Source organism: Ochlerotatus camptorhynchus, unplaced genomic scaffold (assembly GCF_037179485.1).
Source record: "Ochlerotatus camptorhynchus isolate MF236.1 unplaced genomic scaffold, CSIRO-AGI_Acam_v1.1 ptg000436l, whole genome shotgun sequence".
NCBI classification, from domain to species: domain Eukaryota; kingdom Metazoa; phylum Arthropoda; class Insecta; order Diptera; family Culicidae; genus Ochlerotatus; species Ochlerotatus camptorhynchus.
The window spans coordinates 87,803-112,775 of NW_027040922.1; the positions used below are offsets into that span (position 1 = coordinate 87,803).

General features: G+C 38.8%; 1 protein-coding gene across 1 annotated transcript in view; it reads right to left on the minus strand.

The window, feature by feature from the left end:
• Positions 1-321: 321 nt before the first annotated feature.
• The window catches only part of sl (small wing phospholipase C gamma 1), a 30,937-nt gene continuing 6,285 nt past the window's right edge, over positions 322-24,973 (minus strand). The window contains exons 4-14 of the mRNA XM_065234718.1: positions 5,517-6,217; positions 5,159-5,416; positions 4,970-5,084; positions 4,721-4,902; positions 4,354-4,537; positions 4,025-4,081; positions 3,727-3,961; positions 2,909-3,667; positions 811-950; positions 630-740; positions 322-560 (exon numbers count right to left, since the gene is read on the minus strand). Coding sequence (XP_065090790.1) covers positions 528-560; positions 630-740; positions 811-950; positions 2,909-3,667; positions 3,727-3,961; positions 4,025-4,081; positions 4,354-4,537; positions 4,721-4,902; positions 4,970-5,084; positions 5,159-5,416; positions 5,517-6,217 — 2,775 coding nt within the window. The 3' untranslated portion in view covers positions 322-527. The remainder of the gene's footprint in view (positions 561-629; positions 741-810; positions 951-2,908; positions 3,668-3,726; positions 3,962-4,024; positions 4,082-4,353; positions 4,538-4,720; positions 4,903-4,969; positions 5,085-5,158; positions 5,417-5,516; positions 6,218-24,973) is intronic.

The window sequence follows — 24,973 nt, forward strand, 5'->3', positions numbered from 1 at the left end:
TTGGAGACGCTCGTATAAGATTTGGCTGGAATTGCTCTTATTCGTTGTCAACCAATCTACTCCAAGAATCCTTTACAAAAATAACTTGAATGGAATAGTGTGATATTTTATACGAAAAAAAAAGTCATATGTATATTTTTCAATACATCTATAATCCAAAACACACATAAATATATCATTCAGACATTTATAGAAATTTCAAATATATCATTTCAACATTCATAAAAAAATAATAATACAACATAAACATTCTTTTTGATGCAGTGTAGAACCACATCATGATAGAACTGATACATTTATCATGTAAAGAAAATACATATCATTATATGTTAAATTTAAAACTGTTTCAGTTAGACTAATTAGGCACTTTTACTCTTTTCGTTTTGTTCAGGTTTCGTTGCGTTTGAAATATATCCTCAATAAATAATACTTGCCGTATGAAGTCTCCATAATTACCAGCGAATTACCATTTAACCTTATATGCATATTAAAAGACAGGGAAACTTGTCAAATAATTGACTACGAGTCTAGCCTAACATATTTCTCCTATCGTTTCCATTCTGGAGAGAGCGAAAATTGCAATCAGCATACATAATCTTCGAATCACTCTAAGATCACGCCTCACTTACCTGTTCTTGCGTACGAATACTAAGGTGAACAAGAAGGGTTGCCAATTCCAATTCCTCGCTGTACTTATTTCTTAGGGGGACACTTCGATATCCCGTTCGGAGGGTGTTCACCTGTTTGGTCGTAGAAATATACTGATGCATTTACTAATTCTAGTTAATTTTAGAAGAACAATAAACATACCGGGAAAATTGCCTGTCCAATGAAATTGGGCTCACCGAACATGTCTTCGTCTTGAACCTCGAAACGTAACATGGCAAAGTACGGATTGATGACACGGAATTCACAAATTTCATTCCAAATTGGGTTGAATCCATTGTCAGCTGTTGGTGAAAAATAACGTTATTATACAAAACAGTGCCACCATTATTCCTGTCGATGTTGTGGTATTTCAGGGTGTATAATCATTTTACTAACTTGAGATTTTCAGAATTCTCCATACCTATATATTGGGACGGTACTAATGGATATTCTTGGTCGCTATTGAAAATTCAGTCGATTGCTGAATTTATTTATGGGCCCAAATAAGGAGCATTTAGGCCGACATTACATCCATTTCCCCTATATATATATTCTTTTTTTCCGATTGCAGTGGAACGTCAATATGCATGAACTGAGAAAGCAATTCTTGAAGAAGGTCTTTGGCTTTTTTCAAGAAATTGTAGCACTAAAACGTCACTCTGATCGAAATGACGTCTGAGACAAAGTTGTTTAGAAAAGTAAAGTAATTATGGGAAAAATATACAGGGTGATTTATTTAATTGTAATTTTGAGTAAAAATTCAAAAAAGTGATAAAAACTGAAATATTTTTCAAAATATACCATTAATATTTATAATTTATTTTTTTAATAAAGCTCATGAAAAATGCAAACTTAAACTATGGTCACTTGAAAATTGACAAAAATCGTAGAACATCGCGTTTTCGTGCTACAATTTATTGAAGAATTACAGACGCCATTTTGTAAAAATACCTCATCCAAAATGGCCGAATTTTTGTAATAATGTAAATTTTTGCACATAACACACATTTTGCACATTATGCAAAGTTTTATGCCAAATCAGAGAAGATCGAGTTTTTCGGATTTTCCTATTTGCCGTGGAACATCTCTGCAAGAGACATAAGACAGTGTTTAATTATATACAATTTGACGTCCAAGATATTTTCAAGAATCAATATACAATAACCTCTCCATATATGCGGTGGGTGGTACCGTCCACCCTCCGCTGTTTCTCGGCTGCCTTTTAACCAATTACGCTGATTATTTGTATGTGATTAGTGCCGCGAGTTATCTAAAGAAAATCAGCTCAATTGGTTGAAGGACAGCCGAGAAATAGCGGTGGGTGGACGGTACCACCCATCGCATATACGGAGGATTACTGTAGTGTATATTGTATATGTCATAATCATCCATTCAGCCAAACGATCTAAAGCTTTTAGAATACTACTCGAATAGATACGATTGGATGTAAAATATATTTTGAGGGGTCTCTTTCTTCACCTCAAGGTGCTACAGAAGGAAGGAAGCCATTATTCTGATACCACGTCGCAATTTCTGGGGCAAAACTGATTTTCTTCTTTGTTTTATTTAACGTCGGTCTCTGTTCCGCAATCTAGTGCCAATCACCGACAGACATCGATTGTCATTCATTGACGGCAATCGAATGTGCAGGAAGGCAGCTTCCACACCTGCTTAGGATATCGCACCCACTCAACACACATGGGCCGGGACCAACGGCTTTACTTCCCTTCCGAAGGAAGACGTGACCAGAGATTGTTATGCCTCAGAAAAATCCCACCGTCCTCGGCTGATATTGAACCCTGACCCATTGGGGGGAGAAAGTAGACACGCTTACCACTACACCACCGGCACCGGCTAAAAAAACTGATTTTGTAAACAGTGACCGCCGATCGTAATCAAAAACTCACTTCTGCATATTAACAATGCCAGCTGGTAGAGGATACATTAATCTACCTGATGGTGTCGTTACTTTGCATGAATGAGTTGTTATTCGGAAGAAATCGTTTACATAAAAAATTTCACCCTTTTTAAATATTAGCACCGACATATCAGCTACCAGAAAAATACAATAACCAAATTCTTCCACATGTTTGCTGCGACGCAACAAATATGTTGAAGCAAATTTTCGGAATGTACGAGATTTACTCCCTCGAAAATAAATTTGAAGTGGCAGTGTAAGTCATCTATCCTGCCGATGATTTGTGGACGCTGTATTGTATCACCTTAAGTTTCACGATAGATTTTCGCAAAAAATACTAACCTACTGCTCTGGTACGGTGTTTAACTCCACTGTCGAATGAAGCACCTAGTAGGTCGATTTCTACCAACGGGCTCGTGATGTTTCGCCCGCCTTTGCAAAGATGCCTTGCACCAATAATTCTAATATTAATCACCTTTTCCTCCACACCAATCAATGTGTTCGGATCATTAGGATCGAATTCCTCTCGGAACATAAATTCCGGTTTCAATATGTACCCGCATAATCCGTTGTCCCTGAATTTGGCTTGATTAAGTTGCATTGGTTTATCGGGTGTCTGATAGTTCAGGGCAATCATCTGAGATCCAGTATTCCACAGTGGCACCGGGTGGTAATTTGACGAATCCAATCGTTGGCCTTTAGGATACACTCGACTAATTTGGTTACGATGATACCGAACAAACAGTCTTGTCTCTTGCTGCAAGAAGTATTTTTCTGCTTTAGTCTCTGGAAAGCTCGACATCTCATAAAACACCCAAGCACAATTTTTGAATGGAACGCTTCGGCAATAGATAATCATGTCGGACATCTCCTTCGCTACGCGAGAATTTCGTTCCATTTTTCTACGTTCATCTTCCAAGACGCTAGCATTTTGAGCAGCTTCCTTGATTGCCGTCATCCACTCCATAGCATGTTCTTTGGTTTGCACTCCCACCTCAAAAATATTCTGCATTGACGGATTCTGAATCCGTAGTATCCGTTCCAATTCCGGGTGTGGACCGTATGTCAAATCGACCACAGCTCCGTGAACGTCCAGAGATCCTGAAAGGATATTTTTAATTGTGATCAATTATCGTTAGCTACGAAAGCTTTTGCAATACCTTTTTGTAAACTTCCCAACATTAATGAATCACTTCCACTATCATCGCTATTCCCATCAGAAGTGCCAATCTCTTGAACGTAGTTAGCAGGGAAATAGTGCTGCTTTTTGCCACCATAATCCCCAGTCCACCAAAGTTCATTACTTTTCTTTACGCTGGTTATAATGGCATGTTTGCAAAACGAGAGCTCGTCATCGCGTTGTGCTTTGTAATCATAAAGTGCTTTTACGGTAACCTAGAAATCAAAATGTACCTCAGCGCAGATCCAAACAAAGATGTCCATATTCCACTTAATTACCTTCTCGTTAATGCAGGAAGGATCCATGTAACTGTAAGCTCCGTTATCTTCAGGACCCTAAAAAGACCAAAATCCGTTGATTAATTTGTAAAGTTTGATAGCATCAGAAATTAACTCGTTAAGTTGTTTTCATGATACAATCAATCAGGGGTTGTCCATATACTCCGTAAATGTCCACGTGTTATATGGACAGCCCCTCCCTCAGTTGATTTGGCGTTTAATCACTTTCGCCACCTGTTGTGCTTAACAGATGCTGGTAGATTTTTAACGTCAATATTTCACAATAAAAAAATGATCAATATGTTATGTCTGCATACTGCAATACCTACATTCATCGTATTGATGCGTTTCAACATATCTTTCGGTATTGGGTGCGTTAGTTTAACCTTTTTGTAGAGAGGATGTTTCATGTAGAAATTGACGAGATCTATTAAACTTTCGAAATCCATACCGCCCACTCCGTAGAGCCGACCTTCGACTTTGATTCGACAATGTTTTATTTTTTTATGAGCTCTGAAAGAAATAGCAAAACTTATTTTGAGAAAGCAGCCATGTCCTTATCGGACATGTACACCGAAACTGGAAGTCCGATTAGTAGATATTCAACACAGTTGACCAAAAGTTAATTAAGTTTATCAAGTACTCTAAAAAAAGGGAGGTTAAAAAGAAAACATAAAAATGCCTTTCGATCCATACCTGAATGAAATTACGAATGCATTCGGTCCCTTATCACTGGGTCTGACTAGGAATGCGCCATCGTTCAACAGCTGATGCAGTATAATTTCCGATTGCTCACGGGTTGTATTCTGGTGGTACCATTCTTTACTTTCATGCTTGTTCGGCTGTGGAACTGGTTCTTTCAAAGTAATATAAAATTCCTATATATATATAAAAAAGACAATTTAATCAGTTATCCGGAGCGCATTACACATTACCTTATCTTACTGAGCTTCTCAATGGGTTCTGACGATAATGAATAATTAAACTGTATAAACTGTCAAACAGATTGTTTTCCATCAAGTAATATTTCGTTACTCCTTTATCTTGCTTAAGTTTAATTCTGAAATAGACAACAGTTGTGCAGTTTCTACGTCATGTTTGAAATGATGCAACAAAAGCAATGTTAAAGCACACCTGCAATGATTAGGCTTTCCTTGACGCCAAAACGATAAACAATAGTCGCCGACAAATGTGACACTCTCGCGTACGAGGAATGTTCCATCACCAAGATGAGCGTATTGGCGTAAGAGACTTTCAGCTTCCTCCCGGCCACCGGACAGTTTTCCGTGAAACCAATTCTCTCCGAAATGTAACTCATCATTCGTTACGCTCTCCTTCGGTCTTGAAAAGCTACTCTCAAATTCGTCATCACGCACATCTTCCCGCTCCGTTCTGCATGAAATTATGTACAATGATATTTAGACAAACGCATAACGAGCTATGCTAACGAACGAAAATATCAGCGTTACATCGTTTCAATCATCATACTTACTTTTGACTATCCGTATAAAACAGTTTGTGTTGAGTCAGAACAAAAAAGTGTGGATTCCAAACCTTATCAACCGGGTCCTCCAGGAATAGTATCCCATTTTTGACAGTATTCCTAATATCCAACTCAGTCTCATCGGCTCGTACCAGTGCACCATCGTTCGGTACTGCACCGTCCTCTTGTTTTCCTCCATTCTCAGGTAGTTTCTTGTGTTTTAATATTATTTTCCTTTTCAACTGTTGCGGCGAAGGAAGTTGAAGTTCATTTTTCTCTACTTGGTTAGTAAGCAGCATATCACCAAACACTTCCTGCATCGCATAGGCCATTTTTCTTTGTTGAGCTAGTGAGCAATTTTGTTCAATTGACAGTATTACCGGATATTCGGACGTAACGAACGCGTGTTCCTTGATTATTTTAATAACATCTTTAAATTTAATTTTCGTTGTGAACGTGTGTCCATGGAAGATCAGTGGCATGTTGTCAGGACCATCCCAGCAGTCCAGTTCAATGCACCGACAGCCCATCCGCAATGCGCGGGCGTACGCTTCGACGGAGGACTCGCTAGAGAATTGATCACCAGTAAGATATGTATTGTGTGACGATGATATCCAATAGTGAGCAAGAGGTCGGTTCATGTCCTGGTAAACCGTATCGCAATCGGTGTTCCAGACTTCATTTTGCCGTGAAAACAGAAAATCGATGAACTGAAAACATAGAATTATCATTATGAAAAGTCTATTGGTTTAGTTTTTAGGTTTAGACGTTTGGTGCCCTCCGGATTTTGATTTCATGATACTGTGGAGGCACCATATTTGACTTTGTTTTGTAAATCTTCTATTCGTTGTTCTCTAGTTTGAAGTGGTTAAGACTAGGGTTCTGATGCATGGTCATCGGTGTCATTCCTTAATTTTGTTGTTAAGGAATCCAATTTTGACTAACCAAGTGGCGCGCCTTTGGAGGGTATTCCAACACTCCGAAGGGTATATATAGCGGGACCTTTCAATTAGAGTCGGATCCTTATGATAAATGCAAGAATGACAACTGTAAAAAAAATCGAATACTTCATCATTTCTCAATAGTGATGGAGTAATATGACATGAACTAAACTAAGGACACGGGATATACTACAATAGATCAAATTACTGGTCGCAGTGGAGTTAGGTCCCGAACATAGGAAAAAAAACTCCAGGTCCAGGCAACCCGAGGACTTATCACTATCAACAAGGCATGAAAAGTAGCAAGGACTAAGATGTGTTCCTTTGATTACTGAAAAATCCTGTTCCTTTAGTTTGAAGTAGTCAAGACTAGGAATCGGTGGTAGATCTTACATCCCGTAACGTACCACGAAAAGGTGATCTACCCACGTTACTACTGTTAAATCAAATATTAAAAATCCATCACCACCATCGTGGTCTTTTTATAGTTTTTACAGTGCTACAATAATTATTAAAAAGTCATTATGACAGCTATCCATACAAAATAATCCATTATAGATAACTTCGTCAAGATACATAATTTGTCAATTCATAAAAAAAAATCACTGGATAATTGTTCAAACGACAGATTTAGCGTGTGAAATGCAGTGTTTTTTTTTTAAATTCTGTTAGTGTTGCTGAACGTGTGAAATGTCTAGGCATCGAATTGAAAACATTTATTCCTTTAAAATACAATGAATTTTGTGAAGTCATGAAATGTGGTGTTCTTATTTCAACCGCGTTTCTAGTATTATATCTATGAAAGTCACTTCCTCTTTCAATTCAATCACATAAATATCGAGGCAGCAAACTGTTAACTACTTTAAAAATGAACACCATAGTCAAATATACAATTCTTTACTTCACCGACAACCATTGTAAGGCGTCTAACGTCAAAGCTGAGGAAGTGAATCTATTACATCTCAATATCAAACGCATTATTTTATTCTGCACGCGCTGTAATCTCGATATTTGTGGTTCATTGACCAGAAATAAAATGGAAGGGCAAATGTCTAGATGAGAGATGATTGATTTGTATAGCTGTATTTACTAGCAATAGTTAAATTATTTTTCAGTCGACATACAATTCCATACTTCTTGGTAATTTTCTTGATGACATTGTCAATGTGAGAGTTGAACTTAAGTTTGTCATCAATAATCACGCCAATATATTTAATCTCCCGAACGCGATCAATAGTCTCATCATCAATTACAACAGAGATGTTCTCATTTAATCGATTCCGTGAAATTACCATAAATTTAATCAACTGCTTATTTTTTTTTCTCCTCTGTTCGGGATATAACACCACTGCGACCATTAATTTGATCTATTGTAGTATATCCCGTGTCCTTAGTTTAGTGCATGTCGTATTACTCCATCACTATTAAGAAATGTTGAAGTATTCGGTTTTGATACAGTTGTCATTCTTGCCTTCATCGCACGGAATCGATTCTAACTGAAAGGTTCCGCTATTTATACCCTTCGGAGTGTTGAAACACCCTCCAAAGGCGCGCCCCTTTGTCAGTCAAAATTGGATTCCTTATCAACAAAAACAAGCTATGAAACCGATAATGACCATGCATCAGAACCCTAGTCTTAACCACTTCAAACTAGGGAACAACGAATAGAAGATTAGGAATCACATACATAGGTGAAGACTAACTAACTCATTTTTTCCTTGTTTCAAGATCATCCTCGGTCCAGGCAACCCGAGGACTTATCACTATCAACAAGGCATAAAAAGTAACAAGGACTAAGATGTGTTCCTTTGATTACTGAAAAAAAAACCTGTTCCCCTAGTTTGAAGAAGTCAGGACTAGGAATCGGTGGTAGATCTTACATCCCGTAACGTACCACGAAAAAGTGATCTACCCACGTTACGGGGCATCAACTGCTTATACTTTAACCATCTACTTAGAGAACGCAAATCTTCATTCAAGTGTAAAACGGCATCATCTAAATCCTTAGCTGCAATGAATAACACAGTATTATCTGCAAAAAGATTAATGTCGCAAAATTGTAAAACACGTCGCAAGTCATTGATATACAAAATAAATAACAGAGGCCCTAATACACTTCCCTGGGGCACTCCAAGGTTATTTTCCACGGGACTGGAAACAGAATCATTAAAAACAGTCCGTTGAGTTCTGTCAGACAAATAGCTTTCAAACCATTTATATGCAGTACTCGTAATTCCAAAGCGCTTGATTGATCTTAACAATAAGGGTTTAGAATTTTTTTTCAAAAGCGCGTTTAAGATCCAAAAAACAGCAACAATCGTATCTTTACACTCCAAGTTATTTTTCCACTTCGCTAATACCAAATTCAACGCGGTTTCACAAGAATGGCCTTCCCGAAATCCCGATTGTTCTGGATTCAACAAACTATTACTATTTAAATACTCCAACAGCTGGCCTTTAACAACAAGTTCTAAAATTTTCTCTAATATGTGCAACATGTAGATGGGACGAAGCTCTTCGGCTTTACTCGTTACAACATTTTTTGAATAGAAACCACTAAGGATTCCTTCCAAATTTGTGGCACATGTCCAGTTTGCAATGATTCATTAATAAGGTCCAGCAAGATGTGGCCAATGACACGAAAGCAATCATGAATAACTCTAGCATTAACATTGTCAACTCCAACCGATTTCCCTAATGAAAAACAAATAACTCTATGTTCATCTATTGTGATTGGGTGAAAACCTTCAAATCTACAACTACTATTAACTGGCTGTTTTATTTCGTCAGGTTCTTCGACCAATTCAATTGATTGATTAATCAATGAAATACTGTCGATAAAATAATCATTAAATTTAGATACTTGTTTTGACTGTTCTAATATGCTATTAAAAGTTATGGTTTTAATAAAGAATTCAAAATTTTCCATAACTCTTTGCTGTTGTTTTGATTCTGATCAATCTTCCTTTGAACATATTCACAACGAGTTTTCTTGATCGATTGTGAATACTTATTACGCGTGATTGTGTACCTATTCCAATGATTGTCATTATTTGATCTACACATTTTTTTGTACCATTTGTCCCTTTTCCGTTTAAGACGCAAAAGATCAAAATTGTACCAGCTGTTCAAGTTCTTCAAAGAAACAAACTTCTGCTCAACTAGTTTATTGGTACACGTTTTCAAAGCGTTATTAAGAACAGGTGTAGATTCATCTAAGATATCGGCCGCGAATGGAAACTCCCAACAAGATTCGAAGCAGCCTGTTTCAAATATTTCCTCCAGCACTTCAATTTTACTAATTCATCGTTGTTATTGATATTATCTATACATTAATCACTAACGTCTCATGATCGGTTATTTTCAAATCAGTATCCGTAACTGAACAAATGAAATCAAAATTAGAATAAACGTGGTCAATTAAAGTTCTACTGTGCCTGAAAATACGCGTATATTCATCTACCGTTTGTTTTAAATTGAAAAAAACATCTAAACGATTCGAATTATAGTTATCACGTCAATAAATATTAACATCACCAGCTAATATATTTAATTTACTAGAATCAATGAATATCTCGAGCCAGTGCTTTGAAACTTCAACAAAACGCTGGTCAGTAGAACTGGGTGAATGATACAAAACACCATAATTACCCATCTTCATGCCACGTACAACTGTAATGACCAAGAACCAGTTGCTACAATAACTTCGTTGGTACAAATATTGAATTGAACTGATTCTTTGACATGAATAGCAACACCGGCAGTGTGTCTAGAATGCAATAAACAAGCAGCAACATTATATCCCGGAATGCTATATTGATATATTGCTTCAATTTCTACATTATGAGTTTCAGCTAATAAAACTAATAGTGTACGTTTTTCCTCAACAATCTGACGTAATGCTTCGTAGTTTGTTGACAACCCCGCAATATTATAATACAAAAAAATCGAATTGATTTACATTCCACTTGGCTGCTGTTTATTGAAACGCAAGCTACTTTTCTTTTGATCAGAAAGTCTTTTATAGAGCAAACATTCAGAGCTAAATGTGACATGGTTGACGTCCAAGTTCATTTAACGTTCATTATTGGCAGATTCACACTGGCGGTAAAATAAAGTTACTTTTAATTTGTTCGTGAACCGCGCGCGTACACTCATTCGAGGGGCACGCAATACAAAGAACTGATGCGTTGAAGTTAAAATGCAATCATGAGTACCGTAAAACGGGGTATCTTTGATAATGCGGGTAACTTTGATAGTATAATATGTATGAAGAATAAATTTACTCGCTGTGCTTTTTCCTAATAAGAAACTTTGGTTCCATATTGTAGCTTAGGATATTTCCGTTAATAGTTTTTAAATAGTATGTTTTACTTATTTTACAAAAATATTAATAAACCATTTTCGTGTTTTCGTCTTTTTGAAAAAGCACTCAAACCATCACTTATGAAATGTATTTCCGATACAGTCATCCCAAATTTAATGTTGTATTCTTATTGCTTATGAAGATTCCTGATTATATACTCATTCAATGTTTTATATTTAAAGAACTAAATTGTTTGAGTTTCACTAATTTTTTTTTCTACATTTATCGCATTATCAAAGTAACCCCAAATCAAAATACTGAAGTTCGGTCACAAAACTAAAAAAATAGTACAAATGATTTGATTTTTGTTCAACATACATACCCGACATGGTGCATGGTGCATTTACGGACGACATGCTATCGAAAGCAGTCTTGTGGAGTACGTGAACACTCACGTGGAGCAATGTGAAAAGGAGGTAGATCTTCACGCGCTGTTCAGGCAGTTCCTGACAGTAGACGAGGCAAACATCAAGCACAGTCCTCAATCGCAGGATGACAAGCGTGCCTTGAAGATCCTCCAGGAAACCACTCGAAGAGTCAATGGAAGATTAGAGACTGGACTTCTGTAGCGAAACGATGATCAGTGCCTTCCAAACAGCTACCTAATGGCAGTACGTAGAATGGAAGCGCTCGAAAGGAAATTGTCCAAAGATTGCTACCTCGACGGGAAGGTATGGGGACAGATCGCAGAATATCTCGAAAAGGGGTACGCTCATCGGTTAACTGCAGCTGAACTGGAGTCTACGGAACCCGGACGAGTCTGGTACGACTGATTTGGGATGCTGCAGCCCGAGTGAATGGCGTTTCTTTAAACGATCTAATGCTAAAAGGGCCATACATGCTGACGGCTCTACCTACTGCGTTTCCGACAGAAACGTGTGGCATTCAGTGGAGACATAAAGGAAATGGTCCACCAATTCCTGATCAGGAAAAGGGACAAACAGGCGCACAGGTTCGTATTTCGAGTGTCCTGGACAGCCACCGCAGATTTTCGTGATGGATGTTGCCACATTTGGCGCAGCGTGCTCACCGTGCATCACACAGTATCTGAAAAACAGGAATGCAGAGGAGTACGCGGACCAATTCCCTGGCGCTGCCAGAGCCATCATCGAAAACCACTACGTTGACGACTATCTAAACAGTGTGGGGACGGTAGAAGAAGCGGTAGAACTGATAGAAGAAGTGAAGCATGTGTATTCCAAGGCTGGGATAGAGATTCGAAATTTTTCTTCGAACTCTTCAGAAGTGCTCGAGCGCATAGGAGAAACCAGTAAAATTCAGCAGAAGTCCCTCATCCTGGATTCGGAGGTAGAGAGAGTACTTGGTATGGTATGGAGACCATCAGAAGACATTTTCAGTTTCGAGATCAGCCTGAAGGAGGAGGTTCAAAACTTTGTGGAGAGTCAGGATGCACTTACAAAACGTCAAGTCCTATGGACGATCATGTCTCTGTTTGATCCGTTAGGACTGGTGGCACACTTCTCAGTTCACGGGAAGATACTCATGCAGCGAATCTGAAGGACTGAATCGGGCTGGGACGAGACTATACTTGAAGACTGGCGCCAATGGATCGGATTTCTGGTGAATATAAATTAAGTCAAAGTCCCCAGATGCTTCTTCTCTGGAACCGGAGCTACACCGAATGATTCGCAGATTCACGTCTTTGTCGAGAACGCGTACGCCTGCGTTGCGTATCTTCGGAGTATGCGCAATTGGATACCTCGATGCACGCTGATAGCCACGAAGACTAAGGTAGCGCCGTTAAAACCTCTCTCAATACCGAGGCTAGAGTTGCAGGCGGCCTTAATCGACTCCCGACTACTGGACAACATTTGCAATGCGCTGACGGTAACAGTGGCTGCTCGATACCTCTGTTCAGACTCGACGACCGTCTTTGCGTGGTTGAAATCTGAGACACGACGATACTATCACCTCGTCGGCTTGCGGGTAGAAGAAATTCTGAGCATGACTACAGTGAACGAATGGTACAATCGAAAGTGAACGTAGCGGATCAAGCAACGAAGTGGAGAGACGGACCCAGTTTCAGACCCGACGACTGGTGGTATGAAGGACCGGCTTTTCTGATGAAACCGGAAGAGAATTGGCGAAAAAGAAATTCGGAGGAGTTTTTGACGGCAGAGGATTTGCGAACAGTCTTTCTACATCATCGAGTCATACCGCCGCCTATCATAGATTTTCAACGATTCTTCAAGTGGTCAAGACTCAAGCGGTCGACCGGATACGTTGTTCGACCGACAAAGGTGTTCCTGGGTATGAATGCTTACGCAAGAAGAGTTGCGGAGGGCCGACACTCTGATGTGGCAGCAGGTGCAGAAGCAAGAATATCCGGATGAATATGTCAGGCTCAGCTACAACAAAGAGAACCCAGACGCGGAACCGAAGCAGATCGTAGGATCGAGCGCGTTGTACACGATGACACCGATGCTGGACGACGATGGAGTTCTTCGGATGAATAGTCGAATAATAGCTGCACCGATGGTAACAAAGGACGTAAGGTATCCAATCTTCCTCCCTAAGGATCATCGGGTGACGGAATTACTCGTGGAACACTATCATGTCCGTTTTCTACATGGGAACCACGAAACGGTAGTCAACGAGATACGACAGCGGTTCCGGATTCCACAACTTCGCGCGGTGAATGCAAAAGTAGCCAAGCAGTGCCAATATTGTCGAATCCAGAAGACGGTACCTCGGGCACCGATCATGGTGCCTCTTCCAGGAATCCGGTTGACCGCTTTCATAGGGCCATTCACGCATACTGGGGTGGACTACTTCGGGCCCTTCTTCGTAAAACAAGGTCGCAGCTTGGTCATGCGTTGGGTAGCGCTCTTCACGTACCTGTCCATCAGAGCAGTGCATCTGGAGATCGTCCACAGTCTGTCCACTCAGTCGTGCGTGATGGCTATAAGAAGGTTTGTGGCACGTCGGGGGTCCCCGGCAACGTTTTGCTCATACAACTGAACCAACTTTGTGGGAGCCAGTAATTTGCTGAAGGAGCAGCTGAAAGCTATCAACGAAAACTGTAGTGTGACATTCACGAATGTGAGCACGATATGGCTATTCAATCCACCCCTAGCGCCCCACATGGGAGGACCGTGGGAGCCCTTGGTCAGGTCCGTGAAGGTGGCAATGGTGGTGATCGCAGACCATTCACACCACCCCAGTGACGAGGTCCTGGAAACCATCGCACTCGAAGCAGACCCGATAGTTAACTCGAGACCGCTAACCTATATCCCCTTGGATCATTCGAAGCAAGAGGCTCACACGCAGAACCACTTCTTGGTCTACGGGACGCAAGGCATCAACCAACCTAGCCGAGATCTGGTGCAAGACCACGCAACTCTACGGGACAGCTGGAAGCTTGCCCAGAACCTAGTTGATACTTTCTGGAGCCGTTGGGTACATGAATATCTGCCTAAAGGGTGATACGGTCAAAATTTGGTCAATATCAACTTGACGTATTTCTTTCAATTTTGCAGGTGTGTGTGTGTAGAATGTTGCTCCTATTTTGATTTTGGAATTCACTCTTCAGTTGTCAAAATGCCGTCCAAGCAAGAAGAGCAGCGTATCAAAATTTTGCTCGCGCATCGCGAAAATCCGAGCTACTCGCACGCAAAGTTGGCAAAATCGCTAAAAGTTGCCAAATCAACCGTTACAAATGTAATTAAAGTGTTTGGGGAACGTTTGTCGACAGCCAGGAAGTCTGGATCGGGGGTAAATCGAAAACCGGAAGCCGCTGAGACGACAAAGAGAGTTGCCGGTAGTTTCAAGCGAAACCCTAACCTCTCTCTCCGAGATGCCGCAAATAAGCTGGGTGTATCGTCTACAACCGTGCATCGAGCCAAAAAACGAGCCGGACTATCGACTTACAAGAAGGTAGTGACTCCAAATCGCGATGATAAACAAAATACGACGGCCAAAGCGCGATCCCGGAGGCTGTACACGACGATGCTGACGAAGTTTGACCTACGTCAAAGCCGACTACAAGCAGCTTCCGGGACAGGAGTTTTATACGGCAAAAGGAAGGGGAAAGGTAGCAAATGTTTTCAAGCACATGAAACTGTCAAAGTTCGCAAAGAAATATCTGGTTTGGCAAGCCATCTGTACCTGTGGCTTGAAAAGCAGCATTTTCATAGCTTCCGGGACTGTCAACCAAGAAATTTACGTGAAAGAGTGTTTGAATAAACGTCTACTGCCTTTCCTGAAGAAACACGGTTGTTCCGTACTGTTTTGGCCGGATTTGGCATCTTGCCATTACGGTAAAAAGGCCATGGAGTGGTACGCCGCCAACAACGTGCAGGTGGGTCCCAAGGACAAGAACCCTCCCAACACGCCAGAGCTCCGCCCAATTGAGAAATACTGGGCTATTGTCAAGCGGAACCTAAAGAAGATCAAAAAAACTGCTAAGGGCGAGCAGCAGTTCAAGGCAAACTGGCTTTCTGCGGCGAAGAAGGTGGACAAGGTGGCTGTACAAAATCTGATGGCAGGGGTCAAGCGTAAGGCCCGGCAATTCGGATTTGGAAAAGCGGAAGCCTAACTGAATATTTTTCCAGAATTTTATACTAATTGAACTTGAAAAAGAAATTTAATTTGATTTTTTAAATAAACGATTTCACCGATTTACACGCGTTTTCCCTTGACCAAATTTTGACCGTATCACCCTTTACACGTACCCGACGCACCAAGTGGTTCCGACCGGTAAAACCTTTGAAACCCGGTGACTTGGTGGTCGTGGTCGACGAAGGCAAGCGCAACGGATGGCTGCTAGGGAGGATCATGGATGTAGTGTCAGGAAAGGATGGTCAAGTTCGAAGAGCAGTGGTGCACACTTCCAGGGGAGTGGTCAGCCGACCGGCAACCAAGCTTGCGTTGCTGGACGTACGGGGATTATCTGGAGAACCGGAATAGCAGTGTTCAAGCGAACCGGAACTACAAGGGGGGGGGGGGGGAGTTGGCGAACCCACTGGACAGTCGCCTTTAGCTACAAAGTGAGTCCTGGTTACGCCCTTTACGAATGTGCGGTCGAGCATATCTGTTATGCTGGGGTGGACTGTCAGGTGAAAGGAAAGGATAAAGAAAAAATCTATTGAATTGAGTGGAAAGAGTTTGTGCGTCTACTGCTTTATTTCAATTAAAATTAATAAACCTGCATTTTGTAGTTTGTAGTTAACAAAGGAAATTTAATTTCTAAAGGTGGAATGTTTCTATTTTAATTAAATTGTTTGATAGCAGTGATTTACATGAAGGAGATTGTTGGAGAAAGCTAGTGTGGAAATAATATAAAAGGCATTAAAATGTAAGTTTTTCTTCAAAGCGATTTGACCCAAGCTAACCCCGAAATAAATTTTCAGCTTTGAAACTGCGTTGAATAACCTGCGACCAGAGAGGTGTTTCCTTTCCGTCCCGTCACGAAACTTTTCTCCCGAACAAATACCCTTCCTTTCCCCGTAACGGAGAAGATGGACGTGGTCGGTAATGGCACTTGTCATGCTTTTGCTGTTCTAAACTCTGATTGGAGAGCTATTCACTCCCAAATAGTTTTCCTTAAGCAATTAGAATAAGAACGTTAAAGTAGATACATGGCAATTGCAAGTACGTGCAATCTACGAATTACTCCGTTACAAACGCAACGCAACGCAAAAAAATCATGAAGAAAAGTAGGCGAATCAATATTTACCTAAACAGCGGGAACACTTGAAATAAATGAACTTTTATCAGGCAACTACTGTAAATTCTTCTGAAATCATTCATTGCCTTGCTCTCTCTTTAAAGTGAAGACCTGTTTGATCATTTTTTCACGAAAATTCCCGAAAAATATGTCTATTAATAAATATTTTTTTATGTGACACATGACACATGAAATACAAAACCATTGGCATTATAAAAAACATTAATACCTGCCAAGATACTGTTCACACTAATATAGTCTGTGGCGAGATTAGAACAGCTGAGCCCTCGGCGATACGTAGAGTATTCGGTAATTCAGGGACTCTTGTAAGCTGACAAATATTACTGAAGCGATTGCTTTAGCGTGACGGCAAGTCAGTACTATGGCGGCGCCGGTGGTGTAATGGCAAGCGTGATTGCCCCTCAACCCAAAGGGCTTGGGTTTAATCCCAGTTGGCGCCGCCGGGATGTTCTGAGACATAAAATCTCTAATCACGCCTTCCTTCGGGAAGTAAAGCCGTTGGTGTGGGAGCTGCCTCCCTGGCCTCGGTAGCATTGGTACTCAGTATGATAAACAAGATCGACGGAAAACTAATCAAGAAAAAAAAGTCAGTACTAATAAAATATACAAATGCAATAAGCTGAGTAGCTCAGAAATTTTAATTAATGAAGTTCAGTAAATACGGAATGTTTACTAAAATTTTCAATCGGCTTTTTTAACCAGAGCTTCCTGAATAGAGGAAAGTTCTATGCACCTTTTGCTATTACCCTGCTATCCTCTAACCAATTGAGTTGATTTATGTTTATGGTTAAAGTCAACTTTAAACTAGTCCAATCCGTCCAATTGATTAGAAAATAGCCGTAGAAAAACTGTCCGAGGGACTCCTGCATATACGTAGATGGGAAATAATACACATGAGTTTTTGTTAGAATAACTTGCTAACACCGGGCTGGTTCGTTTGACTATGGTGGGAATAAAAATGTGCTGCTAAAAAATCGGTTTTATGGAATGCATTCATTCTGATAGCATTTTTATCTTTATAAACAAACCAAGCCGCTCTCCAGTCAAGGTTAGTTGGCAAATTTCTTTATTTTTGTCGACCCTAAATCGCACTGTTCGAGCAAATCGTCCATATCCAGCTATTTTAGCCAAAACTTGAAGAAATAATCACTCAATTTTTATGGAAAATATACTTTTAACTTCGTACTACAAATTTGTATTCACAAACTGGTGCGCTTTCGAAGCTGTTGACAGATTTTCCACGCGCGATCACAAATTACAGCTTGTTCGTTCAGTTGATTTGAACAAAAGTTCAGTAATGAAAGGATGACCATACAGTAAAAAAGATATCATTACCGACGAACCAGTAATTTGTAGAACCGAAAAGATTGACCAAAGGAGAGAATATAAATTTACAGAACATATCAGTAATGAAAATAGCAGAACACAGTAATTTTGGAAAAATACTGACCTTCAGAACCTCACATTACTGATTTCGGTAAAAACATGGAAAACAGCCGAAGGTATTGCAATTTAATAGTTTTGCCGAGTGTAGTCTGTCGGATAAGTGTGTAGATATTAGAATAAAAATGTTATACTATGATTGAAAAAAAAGTAAATTTATCGGAATTAATTTAAGACATATTTGGTCAAATTTGATGACTTTTTATGTATTTTGATTTTTTGGACCTCCCTATTGAAACATAAGTGAACCAACCTAGTGGTTCATCGCGTATCAGATGCCAATTGGTGGTTTAAATCGATATACAAGTAATTTGGAGATGATTGTGAATAGTTTTAGAAACCAATTAATCAATATTCGAAATCTCGCATACAGCTTATGACAAAAATCCTTAGAATTTTTACTACACTTAGTTTCATAAATTAAATTTTTGACAAAAAAAAATGTTTCGAGATAACACCACATCTCGACGTTTCATGTATGCTTAGCCATTCGGCATCGAAGAAGAAAAAAATGTCGATGTCCGCAATTTCAAGGGAGATTTTCGAGATTGAAAAATGTCGAAATTTGACCGCTTTGCGCCACCCCTAAATCAAGTCCGATTGAGGTCAAAATGTAGATAGGGTCGTTTTTCGAGGCAATAAACTGAACATATAAAAGGCCACACAACCGAAGCACAGTTTACGACTTTTTGTATCTGGTAAAGGCGCTTAAAATGATCAGAAAGGGTTACTCTACTACTGTTACGACTACTGTGTACTTGAAGTTTTAAGTTTAATAATTCTTCAGCTAGGAAAGTCCTGGAAGTCAACAATATTTTCGGAAAATGACAACCGCATTGAAGTAAGGATTTTCGACCATCAAAAGCTGAATTTCCTATCTACATATATCATTTAAGGGCAACTGCGAAGTTTTTCATACAAATCTCTCAGAAAAAATAATACTTTCGCTGAAGGCTTTCCCGAGTGGGATTCAACACCGAGCGTTCAGAATATGGAACGCATGGTCAAATATGTTTTCTCTCAACAAAATATGATAAATTATGCATCCAAATTTATGCTATACAAGTACTTAATGTTCAGTCTACACGACTATGAGAAGAAATATTTTTTTAAATAGCAAAAAATAGTTTTCATTCAGATCCGATTACGTTGGGACGTTCTTAACCGTTCAGAATATGGTCCTTGCAGGAATGACAGTTTAAAATATAATTTTAAATCATTGATACAATACTGCACAACCCATGTTTTATGCAATCCTTATGGGCCATGGGGCACCTTCGATATTCGCGACGCATACTGTTCTGCATTTACATGATTAGTTTACTTTTTCATGTGGTCTATTCAGGCGAAATAAAAATCATCCAAAGGCTTTATCAAAGCGTAACATTATCATCAGCGTGGCATATGGTTCCATCAAAAGCGAACATCAACGAAATCGAACCCACATACTTCAATAAATCGATCATTCATAATGTAAACAAGATGCAGAGTGCGAAAAAAAGTTGTATGTTTTCTTTTGTTTACATATTTTTCATAAAGTAATATGAAAGCATACGTGTATGGAATAAGAAAGAATAACGTAACAACAACAATCACAACGGTGTTGGGCAAATATTATGAGAAAGAGGAACCCGAGTAAACACATCGCAGACGAATGACGAGAGCCGAAAGTTGAATAGTATGATAGCTACTATACAAGATAGACAAAATCAACCAAAGTGGAAAAATCACTCGATGTCATTTCACTAATTAATCGACCTTCACCCGACAGCAAAAAATATATATATATACCATGCATACAGAAATCAACTGCGATAGGACAAAAATTCGTTGATGTTGATGTACCAAACATATACCAATGTACGACGCTAAGCTACGTAGTACGTATAAAGCAAAACGCATAGGCATAGTGATGAATGCAATTAAGCTGCCTATGCCTTCCATGGGGGATTGATTTTCTCGCATTGATAGATTGCAATTACACGTGCTGATAAGAGTGGACGCTTGCATATCGCATCACCACAATACAAACGCCAAACGGAGTAACTATATGCTTGCGTATCGTAATGTGCAGTGATGCAGTGGCGTAGTAGGGAGTTTCGGCAACCTAATGGTTGAGATGGACGGAGATGAACCAGCCCCAGACTGAAAATTTCCTAAATAAAGATTTCCAATCCAATCCAGTAACGGCATTTTATTTTGTATATAGAAAACCGGAAAATGCTGATTTTTACGAAATTAGAACCTTTTCGCTTGAAAAAACCGATACTTTTGAAAGAATGATCACATCTCCGTGCATATTTGTTTTGAATAACTTTCAATTGTTGTGAGATCAAAACTGATAGCTTACGTTAATCCATTGTTGACATACATTATGACGGAGGGACTATTTTTATTGTATACGCACAGAACGCTTATTCAGATAGATACATAGTTAGTATCGAGAAATGTAGAGTAACAAGTTTTAACCCTCTCCTTCCTATGGTAGCACACCAGCGAATCCAAACAGCAACCAACGATAAAGACAAAACGCTACCACGATAAACAATCTCTGTAATATAGCTTGATCAGAGTTGAAGGATAATGATATATTGCTTGCCTGCTTTGTTGAAATATACACGTTTGAGAACATAGCTTGATAGGAATCGTGAAAAGACATAACATACATGTATCATGTATCATATTCGGTGTTACTTCGTGATGCAGCTTGCCAACAATTTGGTCATTTCCTTCGGTAGGCCCGAGCGAGTTATATTGCAAAGACAGTTTGTCATGAAAAAAGGAAACAATGTTATATCATTACACAGTGCAACACATAATATGTAAACAAAGTTACTCGTGTTTATTTTAGATAATCATGCATAAATATGCATGACTTGTGAGTTATGGTCAGAAACGTGAGAAAAATGTATGTTTTTATCTTTCTGCACTAAAAACACCCCGAAAAGTAAAATGCTGACCTTGACATGTTCGCAAAAGTTTGGTATTTTGCTGTGAAGAATATTTTGTCAGAAAACTGCATTGAGAAATATCAAATAGTTCACGAGATATAGCCGTGCAAAACCAAAGCGTGAGCAACACTATTGATGATGACATAAATCAAAATTTCGAACTAAATTCTCATAACCCAAATAGGGTTTTGCTAGTTTGGGTGAGTACTTACAAGATCTGAAGACCAAATTTTGTTTACATTTGATGACCTTGAAAATGTTGCACAGTGTTATTGCTTTCCATTGCTGACATAGCGTTATCATTTGGCTCGTTGATCGCTTGTAATTTTTTTCATTCGCTTGAGCACAGGTGATCCAATACCTTTCGGTCCCGTGTTTGTCAATCATCCATTAGTCAGTACTTATTTAAGCTGCGCCGTGTGCTAAATATTATCTTCCATATGTATTCTTGAGAATTTAACAGAGTAGCTATTGAAAAACAATTAAAATACTATTTATTTTAAGCAAAAACTTTGTTTGGTAGATTTGACAGACTGTATGGAACATCGTTTGTTTTAGCACTTTTGTTTCTCAAAGCAACGTAAAACCTTCTGGGAAGCAAGGGGTTAAAAATTTAAAAAAAAAATATGTAGATACCTGCATATCTATTGGACGGCACAGCGACAAGTTTTTTTCAGTGTTGAGTATAAATGAACAGATAAATAAATATGTGGTGGCGCTAGTTTATTAGTCACCCTAAAGTGTAAACAGAATAAGTAAAGTTTGATTTTATTGATTAATTAATAAATGCCAATTCCATGTGAAACAAGTGACGATAGATAAAACAAAATGTTGGCACATCATTGCCAAAATTGATCAATCCGTGATATGTCCGGCCGAAAATAGATATGAAGCAGTAAACAAACGATTGATTGAACAATTATTTGATTCCTGTTAATTGAGTGACCTTCGACCCACGCATCTACCAGCCAAGATGTAGGAGAGCTCCATGGGATTGTACGTCGACGATGCATTAATCAAGGTGCTGTTCCTTCAAAGGATGCCGCCAACCGTCCGAGTAGTTCTGAGCATAAGTGATGGAAGTTTGCAGAAGTTGACTGATAATATGATCATCATCCATCGTTTAAAACATGTTCAAAATAATCGATTAGTTATTAATCGAGTAATGAACAAATTGGACATCAATGAATTTCGGTGTTTTGATTAGTTTAGCTTAGCTTAGACTGACTGCACATATCAATGGTTGCTACTTCTAGATTGATCAGAATCAATGAAATTGTACAATGAATCAACTGAATGGGACTGGGAGTGACCGTCTATTCTCATTGTACAAGTTTCAGTGACTCCATATTTTGTAGATCAATAACGGCTCCGGCCACGCCCTTGCAATCAGGTGGGAGTAGGGAAGGAATATTAAAGTGACCTTTGTTGTTTGTGAGCCGTGTTTACCTCTGAACCCCAACAAAAGACAGGAATGGAGATTTTGTTAGTAAGTTGGGTTCGTTGGATCAGGATTCACCTTGATAAGTGATGCGACCATGGTTTTAAATGAATCAGTATTATCATGCATTATAGGGAGGATGGGGGCAAGAAGACCATACGGGGCGAGATGGGCCCCCTGTTCGTTTGGGCATAATCAAGGTTGCAAATACTCATTTCAGCTAAAATAATGTTTTTCGGAATAATAAAACCAAAAGATGGTATGATGACATGTTTAACTTGTAACTTACAAGAATAGGTTACAAAGTATGCGTTTGAAACATAAAACCTGTAAATGTTGCTTTCTAGAGGTCACAATCAGCGATTTGCTGATCGCTGAGCGAGTGAGTGAGTGAGTGAGTGAGTGTGTGAAAAATCGCTGATTGTGACTCTCACGAAGTGAAATAAACAGGTTTAATATGTCAAACACATTCTTTGCAACTTCTTCTTGTATCTTACCAATTCAAAATATGATCATAGCTAATTATTTCATAATTTAAAAAAAAACATTGTTTTAGCTGAAATGAGTATTTGCAACCTTGGGCATAATACCTATTAACTCAATCTAATTTTTTTACAAACTTGTTGAAAATGCTTCTTATATGCATCTCCATCAAAACCGTATCAAAATTCAATTACATGTCTAAGATAATAATGGAAATGTTACATTAGCTCAAAATCTCTAGAAAATTATAAGATATGCAGTCAAGAAAACAAGCAGAGTGTTCACTCGGCTGTCGACAAAAGCAGGCCACTCTCGATGTGTGCTACGCGATCCGTCTGCTTCCTCGGCAGCAACCATTGTGTGGTCCTCCTCATTGTTCTTCATCAGCAGTTATTTCGGTCGATGCGTTGTCGACTTTGGAAAGCAACCGTTTCGTGATGAGTGTGTGAGTGCTGACCACATTTTGCGTCCATTGTTGCAATGGACGCGCTCTGACCCTCGTTGGCGTACAACAATTTACCATACAATGAAACTACTGGAAGCGGCTCCAGTTCTGATGGAGGAGGCTTTTTGGATAGCGGAAGATAAAGTGTTTATTGTGTTGTACCTTTTGACTATAGTTTTAAGATGTATTGTATAGTGACCAAGAATCCCCGACTCTGTTGCTAAAAGAACTTATGTTTCTAATTCAAATGATTCCTGAATGTTATTTTCTAGTGAAAACCTGTCAAAACACTAACTTTTACCAGGGTGCTCATATTGCCCCGTATGGTTGTTGATGGAAGCAAAAAGTGAAAATTTTCAAACATAATAATTTATTGAGTCTATCATATTTTATCCATATTTTGAACATCATATATTATCAAACTTATTCCAAAGCATGGGAGTGATCACAGCTATCATACATTTATGAATGTTTTTCATGTGTTATGATCAGGGTTGCCAAATGGAAATCTGTGTTTTTGTTCAAAAAAATCTTTTCATCTTAGTTTTGTCCAGAAAATCTCTGCTGATATCTGTGTTCATAATTTATTAATTGAATCTTTAAAATATGTCATTTGAAAAGTGATTATGCAATTTTTCTGACAGAGACAAAAAATAGATAAAAATATATGTATCATAAATTGGCAAAAAAGAATACCTCTGACAGTAAAAAGCATGCATAGATATAAAAGTTTGTGATGATAAAATTACACTAAAGTGAAAATAATGCTTTTCTATTCAACATCTCATTTAATTTATTAAATGTTAGATCATATTTTAAAAATCTTTGTAATCTGTTAAAATCCTAGAAATCTGTTATCTGTGACTACAGAATCTTGATTTTAAAAACTCTGAAAAATCTGTAGAAAAACAGATTTATCTGTAGTTTTGGTAACCCTGGTTATGATGTGTTTTTCTTAGGGGGACCATATTGCCCCTATCTACCCTACTTGGATTTGCCTGAAGCCTAAACAAAATGGTGGATCATTATAATATAAATCTGAAGACATTCCATCATCGAAAAGCTGAAAATAAACTTAGAGCATGATCATGACCGCCCGCAACTGCCAACACCAAAGGGCTGAAAACCAATTCAAACAAATCAAATCTACAGACAAAACCAGGGTGAAAGCTGTAGGAGTGAATCATTATAAATTATAAATCTATAAACACCAGACATAGGGGTGCATGAATAACGGAGACTAAACACAGGGACAACAAAAAAAAAGATTTTTCTACGACTGTTTCATCTTTGCATTCTTCTTTGCATTTACTGTACTGTCCGTGTTATTTTTAATTCAAAATGCGTAGCGACGGGAAAGCCTCTGAAAACGCTCAATTATTGTCTATCTGCTCAGATTTACTGTCCTGGCCTTTTTTTTAGTTAGCGGAGCGTAGTGACGGGCAAGCTTTTAAAGAAGCTTCTGAAAATGCTCATTTATTGCGCATATAACTCAGAATGACTGCCCTCTCCGTGTTTTTATAGGAACGTAGCAAAGGCCTTTTTTCTATTAGAAGCTTGCCCGTCGCTACGCTCATATTTTTTTCTCCTTGTTTGAATTACTGACCTCGAAATTTTTGGTATGAATTGAAGAAGTGATATCTCCATGCAGCCATTTTATTTGCTCTGCATCTAATATACGTATTG